The 23,967-nt window shown below is 38.0% G+C and overlaps 1 protein-coding gene across 5 annotated transcripts in view; it reads left to right on the forward strand.

Annotated features, from left to right (window-relative positions):
* The window catches only part of LOC110674761 (hormone receptor 4-like), a 177,062-nt gene that overhangs the window by 97,936 nt on the left and 55,159 nt on the right, over positions 1-23,967 (forward strand). For all 5 annotated transcript variants that reach the window (XM_021839038.1, XM_021839034.1, XM_021839056.1 and 2 more), the window contains one exon: positions 16,958-17,425. In XM_021839038.1, the coding sequence (XP_021694730.1) occupies positions 16,958-17,425 (468 nt within the window). The remainder of the gene's footprint in view (positions 1-16,957; positions 17,426-23,967) is intronic.

Here is a 23,967-nt window from a genome sequence, read left to right on the forward strand (position 1 = left end):
ACAAAGTTTTTTTTTTATGAAAATGAAAGCAAATTTTCTCAGGAATAAAAAAATATTAACTGGGAACAGTTTTCCACAAAATTTTCCACCGTTGAGAAAATTCGTAAAGAAAAGCCGGAAAAACTATGCTCCAACTCGTGGATAGTGATCGCACGATAGTTTTCACATTCTAGTTTGTCGTCCTTCTTGTAGATGGGGCATATGACCCCTTGCTTCCACTCCTCCGGCAGCTGTTCCGTTTCCCAGATTCTGACAATCAGCCAGGTTGGTTTCCTTCATCCGCCGTGCTGACGTAGTCACTTCGTCCGCTGTCGTGACCCTCTGCGCCTGTGTTCTCCGTGCCATTCAGGTGTTCATCAAGCACTACGACATTTCGGCTCGCGGCACGAAGCCTATTCGGGATGCGTTAACTTTGTCGTAGAGCTTTCGCGTTTCTTGTGAACGATGCAGCTGCTCCATATCTTCATTCCGCTTCTTCCAGGCGGCGCTTTTTATCCCGTAATAGGCCGGTGTGCTGCTTTCGTTACCTTTTAGGGTTTGGTAATGCTGGTAATGGACCCTTAGTTGCTGAGATTCGCTCTCAACGCTTTTCCGCAATGATATCTCAGGCGGATGTACGTTTTGTGGAGTCTAACAACAAATTCAATGTCTTTCCTTGCTGCAGCATTGCAGCCTGCGCTGCATCCTTCTTCTCCAAAACCTGCCTGCGTGTCCTCCTTTCCACGTACCCGACGATGGTCTCGGCTGCGTTGTTTGTTGATGGCTGCTTTTATGTTACTCCAGTAGTCCTCAAGAGGGGCTTCGTCAAGCTCGCCCTCTTCTGGCAACGCTACCTCGAGATGCTGCGTGTATGTGGCGGCTACGTTCGGTTGGACCAGTCGGCTAGGTTATACCGAGGCAGGCGTCGATACCGTACATTGCTGATGACGGATAGTTTTGGGCGCAGTTTCACCAGTGTGCGGTCTATCGATCAAAACGTGGTCGATTTGTGATTCCGTCTGCTGCGGTGATCACCAGGTGTACAGCTCCGGGTGGCTGTGCTACGAGTAGGTGCTACGAATGGCCATGTTCTTGGAGGCGGCAAAATCTATCAGCCGTAGGTCATTCTCGTTCGTCAGCCGGTGGGCGTTGAATTTTCCAATAGTCGGTCTGAATTCCTCCTTCTGGCCAATCTGAGCGTTCCAATCACCTATGATGATCTTGACGTCGTGGCCTGGGCAGCGGTCGTATTCACGTTTGAGCTGCGCGTTAAAAGCGTCCTATGGGAATCGACGGATGACATCTGAAATATGCATCGACAGTGACTACAGACGAGTCACATGAATCCGCTCGATTTACAAAATAACCCCTCAAGTTTGAACGGATAACAATCATTTACAAATAATTTGGGGGAAGAAAATTCAAAAATCTTAGTTCAAAACGTATGTTTTACTTGTAAAAATTTAAATATACACGGGAAAAACGCGGCACTTGAAACAAACAAAAAGATTCATGATTTCGGGAGGAATGTGTGTCATGCGTCTTTGGATTTTCAGACCCTTAAACCATGGTCTTGAATTATTACGAAAATCCCAAAATTTGTATCGATCATCGTCTTTGGCCAGACCCCTCCCTCCCTTCATATATGACTACTAGGGTGCCAATGAAAATCGATTTTTCGAATTTTCTAAAAAAGGTAGGGCTCGAAAGTTTTGTCTCCTCGAAAAAAGTCCCCATGCAAAATTTGAGCTCAAGCGGACTTCATTAAGTGGACCCCCAAAGCGGTCAAAGTTTGGCTTTTTTGACCCATGAAAAATCTCCAAAGGGGGGGGTACATGAAATTTCCGAAATCGAAATTTTTTTTTTGATGCCAGATGTCTTAGAAATGCATGAAACGTCGAGATCTGGTGTTATTTGGAAAAATTTTTTTTTGAAAAAATCGACCTTTTGGGACTTAGTAAATTTTTGAGTTGGGGGAGAGAATTGAATTTGAAATGAACGATTTGAATTCAATTGCTGAGAAATTCAAGGCAATAGTATTGAAACATATCCTATATGATTGTTGGCCACTGAAAGCATATGATATGTGATATTTCATTAGGGTGGTTCATTTACTTTGCATTAGAGTGGTCCTTTTTGTTAAAAAATAAAAAAAAATAAAAAATAGAATTTTAATTTAATATTGAAGACAATAGTATTGGAACATCTCTCACATTATCGTCAGCCATTTTCTACATTTAATATGTGGTATTTTATTAGGGTGGTTCACTTATTTTCCATTCGGGTGGGCTTTTCTGTCGAAAAATCATAATTTGAATGGGATATTAAAAACAATAGTATTTTATCACCTCTTTCATCATCGTAGGCCATTTCCTTCATTAGATTCGTGATATTTTTGTTTAGAGAGGCTTTAAATTCCTCTGAATTCTTGCGCCTCAAGTTCCATTTGATATGCGACATCATCGTAGGATACTGTTAACATATTTCATTAGGGAGTTTCTCTTATTTTCCATTAGGGTGCATCATTTTTCGTATAGTTTGAAACCATGATTTCTCGAAAAAGATTCGTCCACTTTCCTTAATTATGGTATCATTGTAAAAATTTCAACCTTAATATCTACAGACCGAAAGATTATGGTGTGGACTACTACATAATATTTGCGTAATGTTCGACGAAAAATGTAAAGGTAACTTAGTTAACAACAAAAGAGTTTTCTAGAAAGCCTCTCATTGTTAGAAAGGTCTTTTGAAAAGTTTTGCGTGATTTTCATTCGGAATGCAACACTTCACTAAGCTGAACCAGTTTGGAGTCCTCGTCTCATACAAAATCCGCTTGCTACTTCGTGATTTCAGATGCACTCATCTCAGAGATCAAGCATTGAGCCTCGTGACCTTTCCAATTTAGTTTTGCGAATTCCAAAGAAAATTCTACAGAAAATTCTGAAGGAAATTCTAGAGGAAATACTGAAGGAAATTCCAAAGGAAATTCCAACGGAAATTCCAGAGGGAATTACGAAGGAAATTCCAGTGGAAATTCCGAAAGAAATTCTAGAGAAAGTTCCGAAGGAAATTCCAGACGAAATTTCTCAGGAAATTCCAGAGGAAATTTCGCAGGAAATTCTAGAGGAAATTCCGAAGGAAATTTCAGAGGAAATTCTGAAAGAAATTCTAGAGAAAATTCTGAAGGAAATTCCAGAGAAAATCCCGAAAGAAATTCCAGAGATAATTTCGAAGAATATTCTAGGGGAAATACGGAAGGAAATTCCAAAGTAATTTCCGAATGAAATTCCAGAGAAAATTCCGAAGGAAATACCGAAGAAAATTCCAGAGGAAACGAAAATTATAGAGGTACTTCCGAAGAAAATTCCGAAATAATTTCAAAGCTTCAAAAGAAATTCCAAATCAAATTCCGAATCAAATTTAGTATGAAACTCCAAAAGGAATTCCGAAGAAAACTCTAGAAGAAATTCCGAAGCAAATTGCAAAGTAAATTTCGACGAAAATAACGTAGAAAATTCCAAATCAAATCCCGAAGGTAGCTCCAAATGAAATTCCAAAGCAAATCCCGAAAGAAATTCCGAAGCAAATTCAAAAGGAAATTCCAGAAAAATAAATCCGAATGGATTTTTGAAGGATGTTCCGAAGCAAATTCCAAAGAAAATTCGGACGAAAATTGCGCAGAAAATTCCAAATGAAATTCCGAAGCCAGCTCTAAAAGAAATTGCAAAGGAAATTCCATAAGAAATTTCAAAGGAACTTCCGAAGCGAATTCCAAAGGAAATTCCGAAGGCAATTCCAGAAGAAATTCCAAAGGAAACGCCGAAGAAATTTTTGAAGAACTGAAGAAGGAAATTCCGAAAGTAATTCCAAAGAAATCCAAAATAACTTCCTGAAGCAACTTACTGAAAGAAATTCATGAAGAAATTCCAAAGGAAATTCTGAAGTAAATGAGATATGAAGTTCCGAAGAATACAAATAAATTTTAAAGGATACTCCTAAGAAAATTCCGAAAAAACAATACGAAGGAAATTCCAAAGTAAATTCCGCGAAAATTCAACGGAAAACAGTCCAAAGGAAAAAATTCCAATCAATACTTCTAAATAAAATTTCGAAATCTCCATAGGAAATTCCAAAGGTTATTCCAAAGGAAATTTCGAGGAAACTCTATAACAAATTTGGAAGTAAACTTCAAACGAAATTCCGAAAGAAATTTCAAAGAGAGTTTTGAAGGAAGTAATAAAGGAATTCCTAAGAAAATTCTGAAGAAAATTTGATAAGTAGCCCCAAAGAAAACTGCAAAGGAATTTTGAAGGATACTCCTAAGGGAATTTCGACGGAAATTCCAAAGTTAATTCCGAAGGAAACTAAAAAAAATCCAACGAAATTTCCGAAGCAAATTTCAGAAGAAATTCTGACGAAAATTGCGTAGAAAATTCCAAAGGAAATTCCGAAAAAAACCCAAGGGAATTCCGAAGAAAAATCCGTGGAAAATTCCAAAGGAATTTCCGAAAACTCCATAGGAAATTCCATAAAAAAATTCAAAGCAAATTCCGAATGAAATTCAAAAAGGAATTTCTAAGGAAATTTCGAAGAAAAGATCACAGCTCCAAAATAAATTTCAAAGGAAACTTCGATGGAATCTTTCGAAAATACAAGGGAAATCCCAAAAAATATTAAAAAAAATGAATAAAATTGCAAAAGAAATTCTGAAGCACATTCCAAAGGACATTCCGACGACAATTCTGAAAAATATCCAAAGCATATTCAAAAGGGAATTTCTAAGGAAATTCCAAAGCAAATCCCGAAGCAAATTGCAATGAAAAAAGGAAGTAAAAAGAAAATTTCGTAGAAAATTTCTAAGGAATTTTCTATGGAATATCCAAAGCAAATTTGTAAGGAAATTCTCAAGAAAACTCTGTGGAAATTCCAAAGAAAATTGTAAAGGAAATTTCTAAGAATATTCCGCAGTAAATTTCAAAGGTCCAAAAGAAATCCCAAATGAAATTCCGAAGAAAGCTCCAAAGAAAATTTCGAAGGAATTTCCAAAGTAAATTCCAATGCTTCGAAAGAAATTCCAAATAATATTTCGAATACAATTCTGAAGGAAGCTCCAAAGATAATAACACAGGAAATTCCGAAACAAACTCTAGAAGAAATTCGGAAGGAAACTCCAAAGCAAATTTCGAAGGAAACTCAAAAAGAAACTCCGAAGTAAATTTCGAAGAAAATTCCAATGAAAAGTTCAGAATGAAATTCCGGAGGACACTTCATAGGAAATTTCGAAGGAAATACCACAGAAAATTCAAAAGGGCACTTCTTAAGATACCGAAGAAAATTCCACAGGATATTCCGAAGCAAATTCAGGATAAATTTCCGATTTTGATAAAAATTCCGTAGAAAAAAAAGGAAATTTCGTAGAAAAGTCAAATAAAAATTTTTAAAAGGAATTTCGAAGGAAATTCCGATTAAAATTCAAAAGGAAACTCCAAAGAAAATTCCGTTGAAAACTCCAACGAAAAAATCCATATGAAATTCCGACGAAATTTCTTGAAGGAACTTTGTTACATCTTTGAAGCATAATCGAGAACTGATTGTCAAAACTTGAATTACCTACGTTGTCACAACCGAATCGCGTGTACTATAGCAAGCAGAAGGCAACGTACTTTTGTTTCGGGAATGAAGGAGCCCAAGGCTGAGAATCTCTTTTGAAAATATAAACTAAACACTTTTGTTGCCCTTCATCGTCGCCCATCAAGCTATTGTCATAATTTGTATACGTCAAAAATTATTTCATTCCTTTTTTATCTGTATTTTGATTATGGCAGTTAGAGTTGTGCTTCACTGAATTCACTGATGATTGGAACGTTTTATTTTAACTATTCAAAAGAAACCCTTAATGAAAATAGCTTAACGAAGAGTTGCATGCCAATGAAGAATCATGATTCAAAACTATACAAACAAAGTTGATTTGTTAGATCTATTGAGAATATTTTACAAATTAGATGATCACCCTTATGCAAAACTGAGGACAATAGCCCCAATGAAATATCACATATTATACATTAACAGTGGCCTACGATGACATAGGAGATGTTTAATTACTCTTGTATTTACTATTCCATTCAAATACTCAATTTTTTTTTTAAAGAATCACCGTAATTGAATATAAGTGAGCCTTCCCAATGAAATATCACGAATCTTATGAAGGAAATGGCCTACGATGATGAAAGAGGTGATAAAATACTATTGTTTTTAATATCCCATTCAAATTATGATTTTTCGACAGAAAGGCCCACCGTAATGGAAAATAAGTGAACCACCCTAATAAAATACCACATATTAAATGTAGAAAATGGCTGACGATAATGTGAGAGATGTTCCAATACTATTGTCTTCAATATTAAATTAAAATTCTATTTTTTATTTTTTTTTTATTTTTTAACAAAAAGGACCACCCTAATGGAAAGTAAATGAACCACCCTAATGAAATATCACATATCATATGCTTTCAGTGGCCAACAATCATATAGGATATGTTTCAATACTATTGCCTTGAATTTCTCAGCAATTGAATTCAAATCGTTCATTTCAAATTCAATTCTCTCCCCCAACTCAAAAATTTACTAAGTCCCAAAAGGTGGATTTTTTCAAAAAAAAAATTTTCCAAATAACACCAGATCTCGACGTTTCATGCATTTCTAAGACATCTGGCATCAAAAAAAAAATCGATTTCGGAAATTTCATGTACCCCCCCCTTTGGATATTTTTCATGGGTCAAAAAAGCCAAACTTTGACCGCTTTGGGGGTCCACTTAATGAAGTCCGATTGAGCTCAAATTTTGCATGGGGACTTTTTTCGAGGAGACAAAACTTTTGAGCCCTACCTTTTTTTGAAATTTGATGGCAAAATTTTTCCCACACATTCCATTGGCACCCTAATGACTACGAGGTTTATAGACTACCCTTTATTGGTTTTATTTCATTTATATTATTTATACATTTGAAATGCAGTTGCGTTCATTCAATTGATTGGAGTAAATTGAAATCTAAATAACTTTGTTTTTTTTTCAACGAATTTTGAACCATTATGCAGATTGGACATCTTTTCAAAACTATTTGTATAAAAAGTTTGTAGAACATAAAATTTGTCAAAAACTATACGTAGTTCACGACTGTCACAAATTTTCACACTTCCATATCACTATTCGAGGACAGACTAATGGCGATTTCGGTTTTAAACCTGGGGTCAGAGCTGACCCGACCTGCAATAAACGAACAAAAACGGATCCAGGTTCGAGTCAAATCGAATGTGTCATACTTTCATTCGAACTGTCAGCCACACAGTTTCATGAAATTTCGCTTCTCTGAGTGCAAAATCACAAAATAAAGTCTCAATATTAATGCAATAAATATTGCCGAATGCTCTCGTAAACATCTCCTGTTATTAAAATTTTGCTTTAATCGGTTATTTTGAAAATTGTAAAAATGTAAACAAACAATTTTTGACAGTTGAACCCGGCTCAGGTTAGATCGCAGAACATCGGCAGAGCGAACCTCGTTGAGTTTGGGTCGAACCTGGGGCGGATCCGGGTTCGACCCGACCGAATAAAAAAACATTTTGACAGCTGTTAGAGCGGATCCAGGGCGAAACTAGGTTCGCCCCAGCAATAAACGAAAACGCCATAAGATAAAGTTGACTATGTTCCTATTTATTAGAGATGGTCGGGTCTCGGGTTTTCAAACCCAAAACCCGAACCCGAACCCGATAGAGTAGAATAAAGTTTACTTCCAACAAGTCCGGAGCTTCACCCGACTGTTTATGTAAACAATTTAGCACATAAATAGTAGAGATCGTCGGTTTTCACATTTTCCAAACCCGACCCGTACCGGACTTATTTAATTTTTTTTTAAACAAACCCAAGCCCGACACGAAACCGAAAATTTTTTTCGTTCTTCAAACCTGAACCCGAATTCTAAATTTTTCGGGTTCGGGTCGGGTTTGGAGGCTACTGAATTATCGGGTACGGGTCGTGTTCGGGCTTGGGTTTGAAAAAAGTCGGGTTCAGTCGGGTTTGATGAGGATTGTGAACATGTTACATGATAGTTTCCCTATGCATCAGAAACGATGAAATTATCATCTTTTTGAACTTGTATTTTATTCGGATTCATCTTACAAAAAAATTCCGGGTTTCCGGTCGGGATCGGGTTTGAAGAACGAAAGTTTTTCGAGTTCGGGTCGGGCTTGGGTTTGCTTTTCAATTATTGTATCGGATTCGAGTCGGGTCCGGGGTTAAAAAAAAATAAAATAAGTCCGGTACGGGTCGGGTTGGGTTTGGAAAATGTGAAAACCGACGATCTCTACTATTTATGTGCTAATTGTTTACATAAACAGTCGGATGAAGCTCCGGACTTTTTGGAAGTAAACTCTATTCTACTCTATCGCCTCATCACAAAGATCCAATTCAGTCACATTATTTAGTTGGCGATTCCCAAAACAGTACCGTAAAACGGGGTAACTTTGATAATGCGGGTAACTTTGATAGTGCGAGACCCACAACATACTTAACGAAATAACAAAGTTTCTGTTAATCAGTTAAGCAAAACGAATACAAAAGTAAAGAGTATTAGTATGCCACTGAATGTCAAAGCTATTTTCGTCGGAATCAAGTTCATTTGATGATTTATATGCAAATATTAAAAATTTGTGAGATTTTAGCATTTTTGAAACGCTATGAAACAATCTGGTTCTACGACCACTATTTGATGAAGTCATTATGAGTTCGTCACTTATTCTTGACAGCCAAGTTGTAGTAGAACATGAATTCGGTCTCAAATCTCTTAATGTAAACCATTTTTACAAACTGGGGCCATTTTTGTAATCTAAGTAAGAAATTTCCATATAGCGTTAAACGCCTAGAGGTATGCAACGCCCTATAAATGTTCCGTAATGCATTCAATTTTGTTCGATTGGTACTCCATTATCAAAGTTACCCCAAAGCAGAAAACCGACTTTCGATTATATGAAAAATTATATACCCATTCAGCCCTGTCGTCCTGCTTAGTCGCGCTTAGTCGACGACTAAGAAGCTTTTCTCAGATTTTTTTTCTTAACACCCTTTGGGACATCAGTTGAAAATTCAAGCTGTATCATCGACCCGAATTGATTTACCTTTTTGCATGTAGATCAGGTGCAACTAAACGCCCTGTCTAACATCAATCGAAATTGTCAAGCTGTATCAACGCCTTGGAATAATTTGACCTTGTCTCAATTGGATCGATTGAATTTAACGCCCTGTAGGATATCATTTAATAACTACAAGCTATATTAACGCCCTGGAGTAGTTTGACTTTATTTTTTGTAGATCAGGTGCATCTTAACGGTCTGAAGACTTTAATTCCTAGTATGAACGCCCTGGAGTATTTTGACTTTGCTCTATGTAGATCAGGTGCAACTCAACGCCCTGTATGACATCAATCGATCAAGCTGCATCAACGTCCTAAAATAGTTTGCCGTTATTCCACACAGATCTCTGCGAGATCGGGAGCATCTTCATGCCCTGTAGAAAATCAGTCAAAATTTCTTTTCTGTATCAACGCCCTGTAGTTATTTGACCTTATTATGTATATAAGGCACATCTTGACGCTCTTTACGACATCAATCGAAATTTTTAAATTGTTCCGACGCCCTAGACTAATTTGACTACATTCCACACATTTCTTTATAAGATCTGGAGCATCTTTACGCCTTACCATCAAAATTTCCGTGCTGTGTTTTGACTTTGCCCTATGTAGATGAGGCTCATCTCTACGCTCTGTAGGACATCAATTGAAAATTCCTAGCTTTATCAACGCCCAGGAAAAATTTGGCTTTATTCCACACAGATCTTTGCGGGATCTAGAGCATCTGAACGCTCTGTACAAAATCAAAAGTAACCTACGTGCTCCTGGGCGTTGATACTCCTTGTAGTAATTTGAGCTATATACATAGAATCATCAGATACAACGTAACGCCCTGTAGGACATTAATTGTAAACTCTAAGCTGGATCAACGCCCTGGATTAATTTGACCTTTTTACATGTAGATCAGGTGCATGTGACCGTCCTTTAGGACTTTATTTTGATAATTCCACGCTGTATCAACGCCCTAGAGTAAGAGTCCACAAAGATCTTGGCGAGATCTGAAGCATCTTTACGCTTTATAGCAAATCAATAGAATTTTTCTTGCTGTATCAAACCCCTACAATTATTTGACTTCATCCTATGTAGATCATACGCACCTCATAGCCCTGTATAACATCAATCGAGATTGTAAAGCTGTATCAACGCTCTGGAGTAATTTGATTTTGCCTCAAATAGAATATCATTGAATAAATTATTTGCTGTATCAACGCCCTGGAGTAATTTGTCCTTATCCTTTGTCGATAAGGTGCATCTCAACGCTCTATAGAACGTCAATTGTAAATTATAGAATGTATCAACACCCAGGAGAAATTTGACAGTATTCCAAATAGATCAGGTGTATTTGAACGTCCTGTATCAAATTAAAATTGGTCCTACATCAATCAAAATTGGTAAGCTATATACATGCACTGGAGTAATTTGACTTTATTTCAACTATATCTTTGCAAGATCTGGAGGATCTTATAACCCCTATGGAAAATCAATCAAAATTTCCATGCTGCTTCAACACACTGAAATTTTTCGACCTTGTGGATCAGCGGCATCTTAACGCCCTGATTAAGATCAATTGCAAATTCTAAGCGGTACCTACGACAAATTGGACCTTATAATATGTAGATAAAGTGCGCCTTGACGCCCTAAATCAATCAAAAATTCCAAGCTGTATCGACGCCTTGGAGTAATTTGACCTTATTTCAAGAAGATTAGGTGCATCGGACCGCCCTGAAGAATATCAATTGTAAAATACATGCTTCTAAAACGCATTAGAGTAATCTGACATCGTCTTATGTAGATCTTTTGCATCTTAACACCCTGTATCATTTGAAAATTTCAAGCTGTACCAATGTGACATTATCCTATATGGATCAGCAGCATATTAACACCCTTTATGGCATCAATCAAAATTGTTAAGCTTCATTAATGTCATGGAGTTTGACCATGTCTCATTTAGGTCAGGCCTGTAAAACATGAGCTGAAAATTCCAAGCAGTATCAACGTTCTGGAGTAATTTGAATTTATTATATGTAGATCGGCTGCATCACAACGCTCTGAAGTATATTGACCTAATTCCGCGTAGATCATATGCATGTCAACGCCCTGTATGGTATTAATCAAAATTGTCATGCTGTATAAATGCCTTGGAGTAAATTTTAGTTCAGATGCATCTTAACGCCCTCTATGACATCAATCGAAATTAACCCGAGCTGTATTAACGCACTGGAGTAATTTGATATTGTCTCAGATAGCTCTTCTTGATTCTCTGTAGAACAATAATTCAAAATTCAAAGCTTTATCAACGCCCTGCAGAAATCTGACCTTAATCACATAGAATCGAAATTGTCAGGCTGTATGTACTGGAGTGATCTGGAGCAAATTAACGCACTGTAGAAAATCAATTGAAATTTCCGAGCTGTACGACCCTTTGTCACCACTAAATTCTGAAATTCTGATATTCCTTTGGTATATAACTCACTTTTTCGCGTGAAAAAAAATATGTTGAAATTGCGACATAACTTCAGCATGGAACAATATCGATCGAACTTAGGTAACTCTTTAATTTTGAAGCAGAAAAAAAATCAATTCATATGTTCTAAAGACAATCAGTTTGTATTCTTGTTCATTTTGGGCCAATAGTTTTCATATGATAGTGACGAAAATTCATTATCAAGTACGCATCAAAAACGGTATTTGCTGAAATGAGTTTGAAAACCTGCTGTAATGAATAATTAACAATTCTAAAATCCACTAATAGATCCAACGCCAAACTAAATACTATTGTGGTAGGGCCGATATCAATATCAGTTCCGACTACACCGCTTCGTGCCTATCCGACTGATATCGTTCGGAATGCGTTGTGCATCACTTGGGCAGTCTCACTTCCACCTTGCACAAGCATTATTGGTTGGTTACCACACCGTGCGTTTTATCGATCATCGACCGAACCTTCGAGTCGTTACCACAACTATAATAAACATTAGCGCTATATTTTGAAATCCAGGGCAATTGTCAATTTTTTTGCACTTTGATATCACTTCAAGGGTGACATTTTATTTTAGAATTAAGCGATAAAATTGGCTGAAGTTCGAACCTCTTGTTTAATCTAAAAATAAGGTTCAAACTTTCTAGGTGTCCTGCTTTAAGAAACCTTGAGCATCTGTTCGTTAACTCAATCTTTCGATTCTTTTTTTATATAAAATAATATAATGGAATTTACGTATTTTCAGCAGTTTTAGCCGATGCACAGTGCGTTGCTCCATAGACAAAAAATAAATTTCAAGTTATTTTATCCGACGTTAATAAGTATCCACATGTGCTTATAGATAGCATACGCTATTGATACAAGTATTTATAAGCTTTATAAAGCACTAAAACTACTACAACATGCATCGAAAGTGACAATTTTCGGAGTTGCAGAAAAACTAAATTTTGTCGCATGTTTTCAGAATTCCTTCCAAATAGTAAAGAGATTGTTGAAACCAATCTATTCAATCAAAATCGAAAAGAGAAAATGACTGAAGGTTGGTAAAATATATTTTATGTGATAAAAACAAGATTTTTTTTTTTTTTTTTGTATGGTATTCAGTTGGAGCTGCCTGACAGCTTAACTTGTCAAGGCTGAACCCTCGGTCTGGCTTTTGCCAAGTTTCCCCTCTACCAGGACCAATACTCAGATGGACTAGGCAATGGCGCCCACATGAACACTGTTTTTTATTAGTATTGTGACGTGGTAGTTTTTGAAAAGTACCCATATTCCCTTGCTTCTGAGATAAGGAAGCATTATGAAAATCAGCAGCTCCATTAGAATTTGTTTGAAATAGTAGTGTAGAATTTGTTTGAAATAGTAGTGCATTACTAATACTGTCTAGTCGAAATGGTTTTGAATAATTTGTCATTCAAGTGCTATTCTGATTACTATTGTCTTTAACGTAAGATTAGAGTCTTAAATGTCAAGTGTCGTCAAGTCTTAACAAAATTAGGCTGTTTAGTAGTAGTTCTAGTTAATTTCATTTTTTGTTGTTAAAAGTATTTATTGGTCATTACGTTCATATATCCTTAAAGAAAAAAGTCGCTTTCCTTGTCTGTTCAACAATTTTTCGAAACTAGCAAGTGTACCCTAATGATCGATCTCAGCGTCTTACTTTCCATAGTCATTTTTATAGTGAATATTGAAGAGTAAAGTTACCTTAGGCTTTTACTACAGTCTCCTACAAGATTCACTTTTCGGTGGCAAATGCAATGCTTCACAACGCCTACTTTCTACTTGTAAATTTTGCGAAAATGAAGCTGGAATTAGATTATTTATACCGCTGTTACAAAAGAGGTATTTCTTATTATGGCAATGTAAAAACCATATTAAAATAAGATTGTCGCCACTTATTTCTACTCAGTGAATCTACTAGTCATTTTCCTAAGAGTTCCTAAGTATTCCCTACGTCGTATATGATAACGATGTATCTAGCTAGCTAATAGTAAGAGTGGCTACGGATCATTCTGGTTAGCAAAAGGCAAACTGAACGTCACCAATAGTATTAATGTCCACTTCGAATAGATTAATTATTTGAAATGGGCATCAATTCTATCAATGACGCAGAATGTCCGTTGGATCACATCCGAGATATTATTGCGTCTATGCCATATGAATTATGACGCGGCTTTAAGCAAAAAATGCCAAAATGTGATACCACCACTACAGGTTACGCCTTTGGTTTCCATCATATGGGCTAATGGATTATGCCCTCCCATCGCGGCAAGGTCGCATAACCAAGGGGAGGGTATGTGATAAAAACAAGAATTTGAACTGATAATATGAGAAATCGTCAGGATGAATTGGCTATGAAATTAAACTTATGCAATACCAACTAATAACTTTGATTATCGATTCAAGAAAAGTTCCACCGAGTTCCAGCCTAAATCACGCACATACATGTTTCTTAGAGTGGCCTCTAAGAGGTCTGAAAGTCTGCAACTCCCTGCAACTCTTCGACATTTTTGACTATTTTAGGTATAATTCTTAACCAGCATAAGTATGAAAATGTGTTGTTTCTGATAAAAAATCTTAAAATCTTGCAACGTTATGTGATCACGGCTCAACCAAACATTACACCAGAGCAAGTTTATGCTTAAAATAATATATTTTAATTATAGTTTCCAAGATTTTATTCAAATTTTATATTAAAAACTGAAAAATTAAAAAAATGCGTTTTTTGTATAAAGGCGTATAAGCATCCATACATTCGGCGCACTGTGCGATGCCGCGATTCATTTTCTCGGACATACGCAGACAAACTAAATGTTTGTTACATTTATGCGCTGCTCAATCCTGTCTTGGATCACACAAGCAGGCTTGTTGAAAACTTTTTAGAAACGGATTACAATACTTCAATTATTACATGTCATTGTGACTATTGTCGGCATTCTCAATTTCTTCGGCAGCCTTTCCCATAAGATCTGCAGGCAAATCTGTTCGGCAATTCCACATAAGCCGCATTTTAAGGCGTATTTATTTCATTTAATGACATCTCTGGTAAAATTGTTTGTTCGGAAAACTCGTCATGGGGAAGCAGGCATATTAGTTGATCCTTTTTATGCTAGCAGTTTGAAGAGAAGCTGTTTTTTTTTGACACATTCCGGGTATTTCTTCACGTATCTTTCGTTTCATATATCCTAAAACACAAATCAAACTGAGAAAGTTTGTAGCTTTCATATGCAATAATTTTGGTCATCTTGAATTTTATCGGAAAAAAAATGTTCACCATTCGTTTTTGATTTTGTGGTCACCATCAAAAAGCTAACTAAGGGGTCACCCAAAAATGACATCCATCATTTGAGGGAGGGGTGGTCTACAAAAATGTGAAATATCGAAAAATGATGGACGTTATATTTGAAACTTCCCTAAGAAAAAACTGAGTTAGAACAGCTGCAAAAACTAGGTGAGCAATGGTATATTAGTCGCTAGTTCTTTCCTCGAGTAAACTGTAAAATGGGATTGAATTTTGGGTAAAAAATCTGATGGCCATATTGTATTATGAGGCCATCTTGATATTAAGCAAAAGTATGAGTTATTTAGTATAATGATATTTATCATGTTGAAATGTAATAAAAATTGAGTTGAAGCAAATACACTCCATTTTGAGAATCTGTGTGAATTTCGATCATCTGTCCCTGATTTTGAAGATATTCCGATGTTTCTAGAGGACTCGACATAATCCATATATTTTTTTAAATTTATAGGTATTTCTCCGTTTCACATTTTAATTGGAATGAGCATTGAACACAAACTAAACACGTTCAAATGCATATTAGTTCTCATGAGTTTGGAATATATATTAATTTGATACAATTTTCTTGTGAGCTTTCCTCATTAACACCTGGGAGTACAACCGCCCTTTGGGCTATAGCAACGCCCTCCTCAGAAGGGGATAACTAAGAAGCTCAAATTTTACGACGACAGGGCTGTACCCATTCAGAATAAATCTTTTGGCAATCTGTCAACTGCAATCGATAGTTAGGATGCCAGTACTTGTTTAAAAATATAAATTATAATGCTTTGAAACAGCATGCATAAATATTCAAGTTTTCTTCGAAAAAACTATCAAAGTTACCCCGTTTTACGGTACTGAAAAGTGCTACTTTTCAGCATCATCAACAGTAGCATTTTTCACCACTGTTTCTTTTGTCAGGGAAAGTAGACCCTTATGTTGTCTATCCCATTGATGAAAAATAGGCTAAAAAGTAACGAAATTACGAAAATTACATGCAGCAAAATCGTGTATTTTATCATTTCAAACAACGAAAATCGGAAAAAAATATTAAAAGCATAACAAAAAACTATTGAAGACAAAACGCTTCATATCTCAGTAAAACAATTTAGAAATTTAGAAATTGGGTTAAGTTGTTTGTAATTACATTTTCTACAACAATGCCGAAAACACAAAATCTCTAACACTGTCTTTTTAAGAAATTTTTCCAGTATCTCACTGTTACACAGTGCCACAATCTAGATTCTTCATCGAACTTTCATGTACCTGGGATATTTTTACGAAAACTTTCAGCATAAGAGCTAGGATTTTCGTAATTGAAAGTTTAAAAAATATTCTCTTGGCGCAAAATTTTCCCATTCACTTTGTATGGAACAATATTAGCAGCGAAAAGGCTTTTCTTGAATTTTGTATGGAGAACAACAAAGATTTTTTTTTCCGACAGAATATTTACAAACTTTAATTGAAATCAAGCTACCGAAAGAAGATTGTTTATATCAAGGAACATGTTCAAAGACACCAAATATTTAGAAGCATAGGTCTGAAGATAGAACTATTCTATGGAGCCTTCCTTAGCCGAGTGGTTAGAGTCCGCGGCTACCAAGCAAAGTCATGCTGAAGCTGTCTGGGCTCGATTCCCGGTCGGTCCAAGATCTTTTCGTAATGGAAATTTCCTTGACTTCCCTGGGCATAGAGTATCATCGTACCTGCGCACGATATACGAATGCGAAAATGACAACCTTGACAAAGAAAGCTCTCAGTCTCAGTTAATAACTGTGTAAGTGCTCATATGAACACTAAGCTGAGAAGCAGGCTCTGTCCTAGGTGGGACGTAATGCCAAGAAGAAGAAGAAGAAGTTCTGACGATATCCTATTACGATCGTGAAATCGATGATTTGAAACACTGTGCAGTGGCACCTTGCTAAACCAGTCAACCATCCAACCTCCAAGCTTCCAACCATCTGTATCCGCACGAGTGGCGGCGCTAAAAGAAAACTATCCAATACTAATTATGAGTTCGTCTCAATTGCTCAATTGCAGCCATCATCACGCCTTGCACGGCCCCAGAAGCGGCGGCAACCTGCAGCACCATCTGACCCGTCGCTCGCTGTCCTCCCTGTCGTCGTCCTCCTCCTCAACCTCCTCCACGTCCACCTCGGCGGCCTATGCCACCGATGACCCGTCCAAGATGGCCATTACCTCGATCAGGCGGCTGCAGCACACCGGCCAGCTTCTACAGCAGCGTGCTAAACAGTCCCCGGCTAAGCAGACCTCGCTTTCGGCGCCGAACTTGTTCTACGGATTCGGTAGCTCGAATGCAATTGGGGTAAAGGCGGTCACCAGTGCCATCGTCAGCAACAGCAATGTGAAAATGGGCAAATTGGTGCAGCTGCCCATCGCCGGAGGAACGGCCAGGCTGCTGGAGAGGGGGGGTGGCGGTGGTACTGGAAGTGGCGGCGGGCAGAAGATGTACAAAATTCTGACCATCAACGAGGACGAAGATGATGGGTAAGTAGAAATATGCTAATTTTATTTGAATGCAGAGAAATTGAGTTATGGAATGGGTTTCGGGAAGGGCAGAGGAACTTGAATGCTATAAAAACAAAAAGCGTGTGGTTGGTATGCAAAATTGACCCATGACATTGCATTGCGCGACTTAGTGGCGGAACATGCAATTTGGTATTGCATTGAGTCATGTCTAAGATTACGCTACTGCATGACATAATTGCTCAGTTGATTTCCCCGGGCAGGTTATGGCCAAACATTGTTGATGTCACTGCAAACTCCCTGTTCCAATGCTTTGTTCTGAGTTTGCGGCAATGTGTTTGTTTTGGTTGTAAACTTGTTAACACTTTGAACGAATGCACAATGTTTGACATTTTTTGAGGTGTTGAACATGTCTGTCGTCATAATTGAGTTCATGACTGAATCAACATCTCGTTACCTACATATACAAATAATGACTATGAATTCCGTTTTTGAGACTTTCAAAGTTTTTATGAATGTCGTGGAGTCATAATTAAAATATAAATATTGCATTTGTTTTGCGTAAAACTTGCCCATTATTGTTAATCCTTAGAATATTTATATTTTTTTATGATTCTCGTTGAATCTCTCATTTAAGCATGAGCATGGATGACCACTTCGTAGTTGCACTTCGTGATTGACAAGAATAATCTAAGTTGCACAGAGATTTAATGAATGGGACTTGGGGTTTGCTTACAATTCTCAATGTGCACAAATCGAGTGTTCTAAGTGTGAAAGTCAATAACGGCACACGTCCAATACGGTCATCGGGAAAGGGAAGGATTATTAGTTAGACAACCATTGTTACTAAAGACAGTAGAAGCATTAACCTAAGAATGCTAATGTCGCTACTGTTCGTGTTACCAACATCTAGTTTGCCACGCGCTGACAGCTTGAGTACCGGTCCTCAAAGTGTCAAATAAATTTTAAAATCATCCACTACAACATGGCATCGAACAAACAATGAAAAGATACAGTTAAAGGTGATAATAAACTAATTCAGTTTTGTGAGAAAAGCGCCATTAGCGTTCTACTACTAATATTTCTATCCTAAAGACAGAAGAATCTTCTGCATCTCCTCAGTTGTCATGGAACGGATATAGGATATTGAGGTCTACAAGCAAATTACCACGATCACCGATGCACATAAGTCGATTTCCTTAGAATGAAGCGTATCGTTGTTTGATCGATGTCATTTGAGCTTTCGGTCAACGTCAATCTAACAAGGAAGTGAATTTTTTTTTTTTTCCCTCATCTGTAGAGCCTTTTAACCACTGCTTCCATTATTTAGGAATATTGTGGTATGACCCATATTTTATTTGGTGCTCATCAAATATCCTTTCACAATTGAGATGTGATAGACATTGGTTGATGTGTCACACTGTCCCAACTGGGCACAACTCGTTTTATAAAGTCTATTACCCTATTAGGACTACCTTGCCAAATTTCCAAGGGCTCTAATAACCCTTTTCCAAATGTTAACGTTCTTTGATTAAGCAATGCTCCGCAGTTGCAGAGTAAATGCTCAGCAGTTTCGTCTTCAGCTTGACAAAAACGACACTCAGAGGATTGTATTTTTCCTATATTTTTAAGATGATACCTACTTGGGCAGTGACCGGTCATCAGGCCAGTTATTACCCTAAGATTTCCTTTATTAAGATTCAGTATAGCCCGGGCTTTAGCTAGACTGGGTTTTATGAATCTTTTCGCTTGCTTGGATGTATCCGTGGCGTTCCAATTGGATTCTACCATGGACATTTCCCAATTTTTCAGTTTCATCCTGAGAGTGCACTCAGGAATACCACAGAACGGTTCAGGGCCGACAAAGCTCGAAGCTGCACCCTGTCTTGCTAGATTGTCGGCGATTTCATTCCCCTCAATTCCACAATGGCCGGGCACCCAGTACAATGTAACTTCGTTCCTACTGGCCAATTGCTTCAAAGAAAGAATGCATTCCCACACTAACTTTGATCTACATGTGAATGCTTTTAGAGCATTCAAAGCTGCTTGACTGTCTGAGAAAATACAGATCTTTGCAAACCTATAGTTTCTTTTGAGACAAACATTTGTACAGTCAATGATGGCTTGTATTTCAGCTTGGAACACAGTGGGACTGCGCCCCATAGCGATTACCTTGCTGATACCAGGGCCGAAAACTCCAGCTCCGGTATTGTCGCCCATCTTTGACCCGTCGGTATAAAACACAATAGAACCTGCACGTAAACTTGGCCCACCAGAATCCCAAGTATAGCGGCTTGGTTTAACCACTTTAAAGGGAACATTATAGTTGGTCTTCGTTGTCATCCAATCTTCTATTGTTTTGTTATCTGAATTCAAATTGAATTCCTTGATGATTTTCATGTGACCAATCAAATCACCATCTAGTATTTTATTATAACGAATAAACTGCAAGGCATTTTTTGCAGCTTGCAGTTTAATGAATTGATGCAAAGGCAGTATATTAAGGTGAAGATAAATCGAAGCCAAGCTTCAAATTTTCAAGAGCACGGATCTGGAGAATCAAACATCCGTTCAAGCTGAAAACTTAATCGATTGGTCACTCGCTGGTGGCGACCAATTGATTAGGTTTTTAGCTCAAACGGATGTTTGGTTCTCCAGATCCGTGCTCTTGAAAATTTCAACTTTGGCTTCGGTTCATCTTCACCTTAAGAAGGGCATCCAAGGCAACCGATGGTGTACTTTTCATTGCCCCTGTCATTGATATACAAGCAAGTCTCTGCAACTTAGCCAGCTTCTTCTGAGCGGTTACCTCATTTGTCTTGGGCCACCATACCAGTGAAGCATAACTAATTTTTGGTCGGACTATTGCTGAATAAATCCAGTTTACCATATTAGGTCGCAGTCCCCAAGTTTTTCCTAGGGCTTTATTGCAGACCCATAGGGCATTAGTACCCTTACTTATGACCTTGCTCAGATGAGAGTTCCAGTTCAATTTCTTATCCAAAGTAACACCAAGATGTTTAACTTCTTCCGAAAATTGAATTTGAACTCCATTTAAAGAAGGCTGTATAAGCTTTACCTTTTTCCTTCTGGTAAAAGGCACGATAGTAGTTTTTGAAGGGTTTACGTTTAACCCCTCTTTCCTACACCATTTGAGAGTAATGTTTAACGCAGTTTGCAACCGATCGGAAATCGTGTTATCAAACTTTCCACGAACCAAGATGGCCACATCGTCGGCATATCCAATTACCTCAAAACCTTGATCTATTAAATTTCTAAGGAGTTCGTCTACTACAAGAGACCACAGTAAGGGCGATAACACTCCTCCTTGAGGACATCCCTTCGTAGATCTTATAGATATTTGCGCACCTCCTAGATCAGCAGAAATTGTGCGACCCTTGAGCATGGTCATAACCCATTCGATAACACTTTTATCCAAGCCCCTTGCTTCCATGGCTGAACTCATAGAGCTATAGGATGCATTATCGAATGCTCCTTCAATATCGAGAAAAGCAGCCACTGCTATTTCTTTGGCTTCAAGAGATTTCTCGATTTTATTTACCAGCGACTGCAGCGCCGTAATGGTAGATTTACCTGATTGATACGCAAATTGGTATTTACAAAGAGGCATTTCTATTAAACTTGTTGACTTGATGAAGTCATCAATTATTTTTTCCATTGTCTTTAAAAGAACAGAGGAAAGGCTTATAGGTCTAAAGGCCTTGGGAGTTGTTTTAACCTTTCTTCCAGCTTTTGGAATGAAGACAACTCGGACCTTTTGCCACGCTTTTGGAATATATGAAAGCGCAACACTTGCTTTGAATATTTCGGTTAAGAGCGGACAAAGCGTCTCTTTTCCTTGTTGCAGTAAGGCTGGGAAAATATCATCTTTCCCGGCAGATTTGAAAGGCTGAAAAGAACTCAATGCCCATTCGACCCTCGAAGGCGTGAAGATTTCACAAGCTTTCTGATAGGCATTTATCGACCATACATGTCTTGCCTCATCTGAGACCTGTTCTTCATCCGAATATGGGATCGATTCAGGGAAATGAGTTCTCATCATTACTTCCAGTGTTTCAGAAGAGTCAACAGTATAACTGCCGTCTTCTTTTTTAAGGCAACCTAGACCATTTGAATGGTCTTTTGAAAGGACTTTGTGCAGCCTTGCAGCTGCAGGAGCGTTGTTGATGGTTTCACATACCCGTCTCCAGTCCTTACGTTTGGCGTGCCTTAGTTCTCTGTTGTATTCTGTTAGGGCTTTTTTGTATTCAACCCAATCTAAAGTGATCTTTGCTCTATTGAACAACCGCCTGGATTTCTTCCTCAATCCTGCCAGCTTGTCATTCCACCAAGGCACATCCCTGTTAGATGACCTTTGTTGAATAGGACAGCTAGCATGATAAGATGAGACCATTTGGTCAATGATCCCATCAGAGGCATTTTCCAGTTGTGAAACAGTCGTGAACTGTTCACCGTAATACGAATTCTTATTCGTTAAATGAAAACGATAGAGATCCCAATTGGTTTTCTTCGGGTTTCTATAGCTTTCTGTTATTTCTGATCCAGCTTCAAAATCGAACCGGATTTGTTTATGATCTGACAATGATTCTTCATCAGAAACATGCCAGTTCACAATCTTCTCCGATAACAAGTCGCTACAGATCGTGAGATCAAGAACCTCTTGTCGGATAGAGTTTACAAAAGTAGGAGAATCACCTCTATTACATATGTCTATGTTGTTAGACGACATGTAGTTTAAAAGATCTTCTCCTCTTTTATTAATATCGGTGCTGCTCCAAATTGTATGATGGGCATTTGCATCGCACCCTATTATAAATTGGGCATTAATTTTCTTACAGTAGTTGACAAAATGAACGACAGAGCATGGAGGCACATCTTCAACATCTCCAGGAAAGTAAGCAGAAGCAATACATACCTCCGTTTTCCCACGGATAGTTGGCACCTCTACTTTGATCGCAACAATGTCTCTACGGATAAATTCTGTAATTGGGACAAATTTTGTGTCCCTATTTACAAGAATAGCCGTCCGTGGTTTGGACTGAGTTTCGTCGTACAAAACTCTACAACTGCTCGAAGGGCAACCAAGTACCCTTCCATTATTTACCCAGGGCTCTTGAATTAGTCCCACATTGATATTTTCCTTGGTGAACCTTCTGCTGAGCACTGCTGATGCGCCCTTTGCATGATGAAGGTTCACCTGGATAATTTTGATTCGATTCATATTACATTAACATGCTCCCACTCGTATCAAGCCTCTGATTTGAGGCTAAATATGAGTAGCCGATTATTTCGGAGAAGTACAAGGTCAACTGCGCCATTGCTCCGGGTAGCACAGTAAGGGCATAATACTGTGGAGGGTGCCCTGGTACTCCACAGGCACCGTTCACGGTTAGGTTTCTTTTGACCCCCCTAACCATTCATTCCTAGGCACGGTATGCTTTTAGCCGCATGACACCATGAATTAGGGGCCACCTGTATGATGGACTTATACCACCGGAACAGGCAATCCGTAGTGTTATTTCTAGCCTTGTTGCAATCGGCTACCGACACTACACGGCTATCTAGGCTATTCGAATATAGAAGCTGATATTGAGGATCAACTTCCATTGAGGCCGAATAGCCAGGAAGGAAGTGAATACTGGACAGCAATTATGTTTATCTTTTCTTTCTCACAGCAAATAAAAGCAATGTTGTGACAGTTCCCACAGCAAGCAAAGAAAATTTTGTCAACATTGCAAACACGGCGCACAGTAAAAGTCATTAAAACAAAAGAATGAGCCTCTGTACGTGCCAGAAAATCTTTTGTTCTCATGACTTTTACTGTGTGCCGTGTTTTGGTGCTGTCTCGCTCTCTCTCACGGGCAGCTTGAAAACAGGGCGCACAATAAAAGTTAAACGTTCTATAGCATGCATAGGCTCATTGGATTAGGTGGAAATAATGGTGATGCGACCCATAATTTAATCACGCCTAGCTGGATTCCCGATACTACTCATTAACGCATTGCATGTCAAACGAGTGTGCTTCAGGCCATTTCGTTTGCTCCCGCTGGAGCAACCGACCACGCCAATTTTTTTGGCACCGCGCAAACCGGACACGATTGATATTTATTGTATCGCTCTTCTCCGTAGGGGCAAACAACGCAGTCGATGGACCAAAATTATTTAATAATACTCTGCTCCTTGAATCTCTCATGTGATTCAAAAAGTTAGTACAGTAAAATGGGATAGCTTTAATAGTTTTTTCAAAGAAAATCTCATTATTTCTGCATTGTGTTTTACCAATTTTATTTTATATTTATTATTTAACCCATATCCGCCCAGCGTCCTAAAAATACGACAGAAACCCCGAACGCCCAGCGTCCTATAAATAGGACAGTACTGGTAGTGCAAATATCTTGAAAATAAAGAGGTTTAGGAGAAAACTGTCTTCTGCAAAGTTGATCACAGGACTGCTGACTTCCACTTGGTAACTATTTTAATTCATAATTAACAGACGCCAACAAATGTCGCATTTATAAGCAACATATGAAATAACTTTCCAG

Source organism: Aedes aegypti, chromosome 1, assembly GCF_002204515.2.
Source record: "Aedes aegypti strain LVP_AGWG chromosome 1, AaegL5.0 Primary Assembly, whole genome shotgun sequence".
Lineage (NCBI taxonomy): Eukaryota > Metazoa > Arthropoda > Insecta > Diptera > Culicidae > Aedes > Aedes aegypti.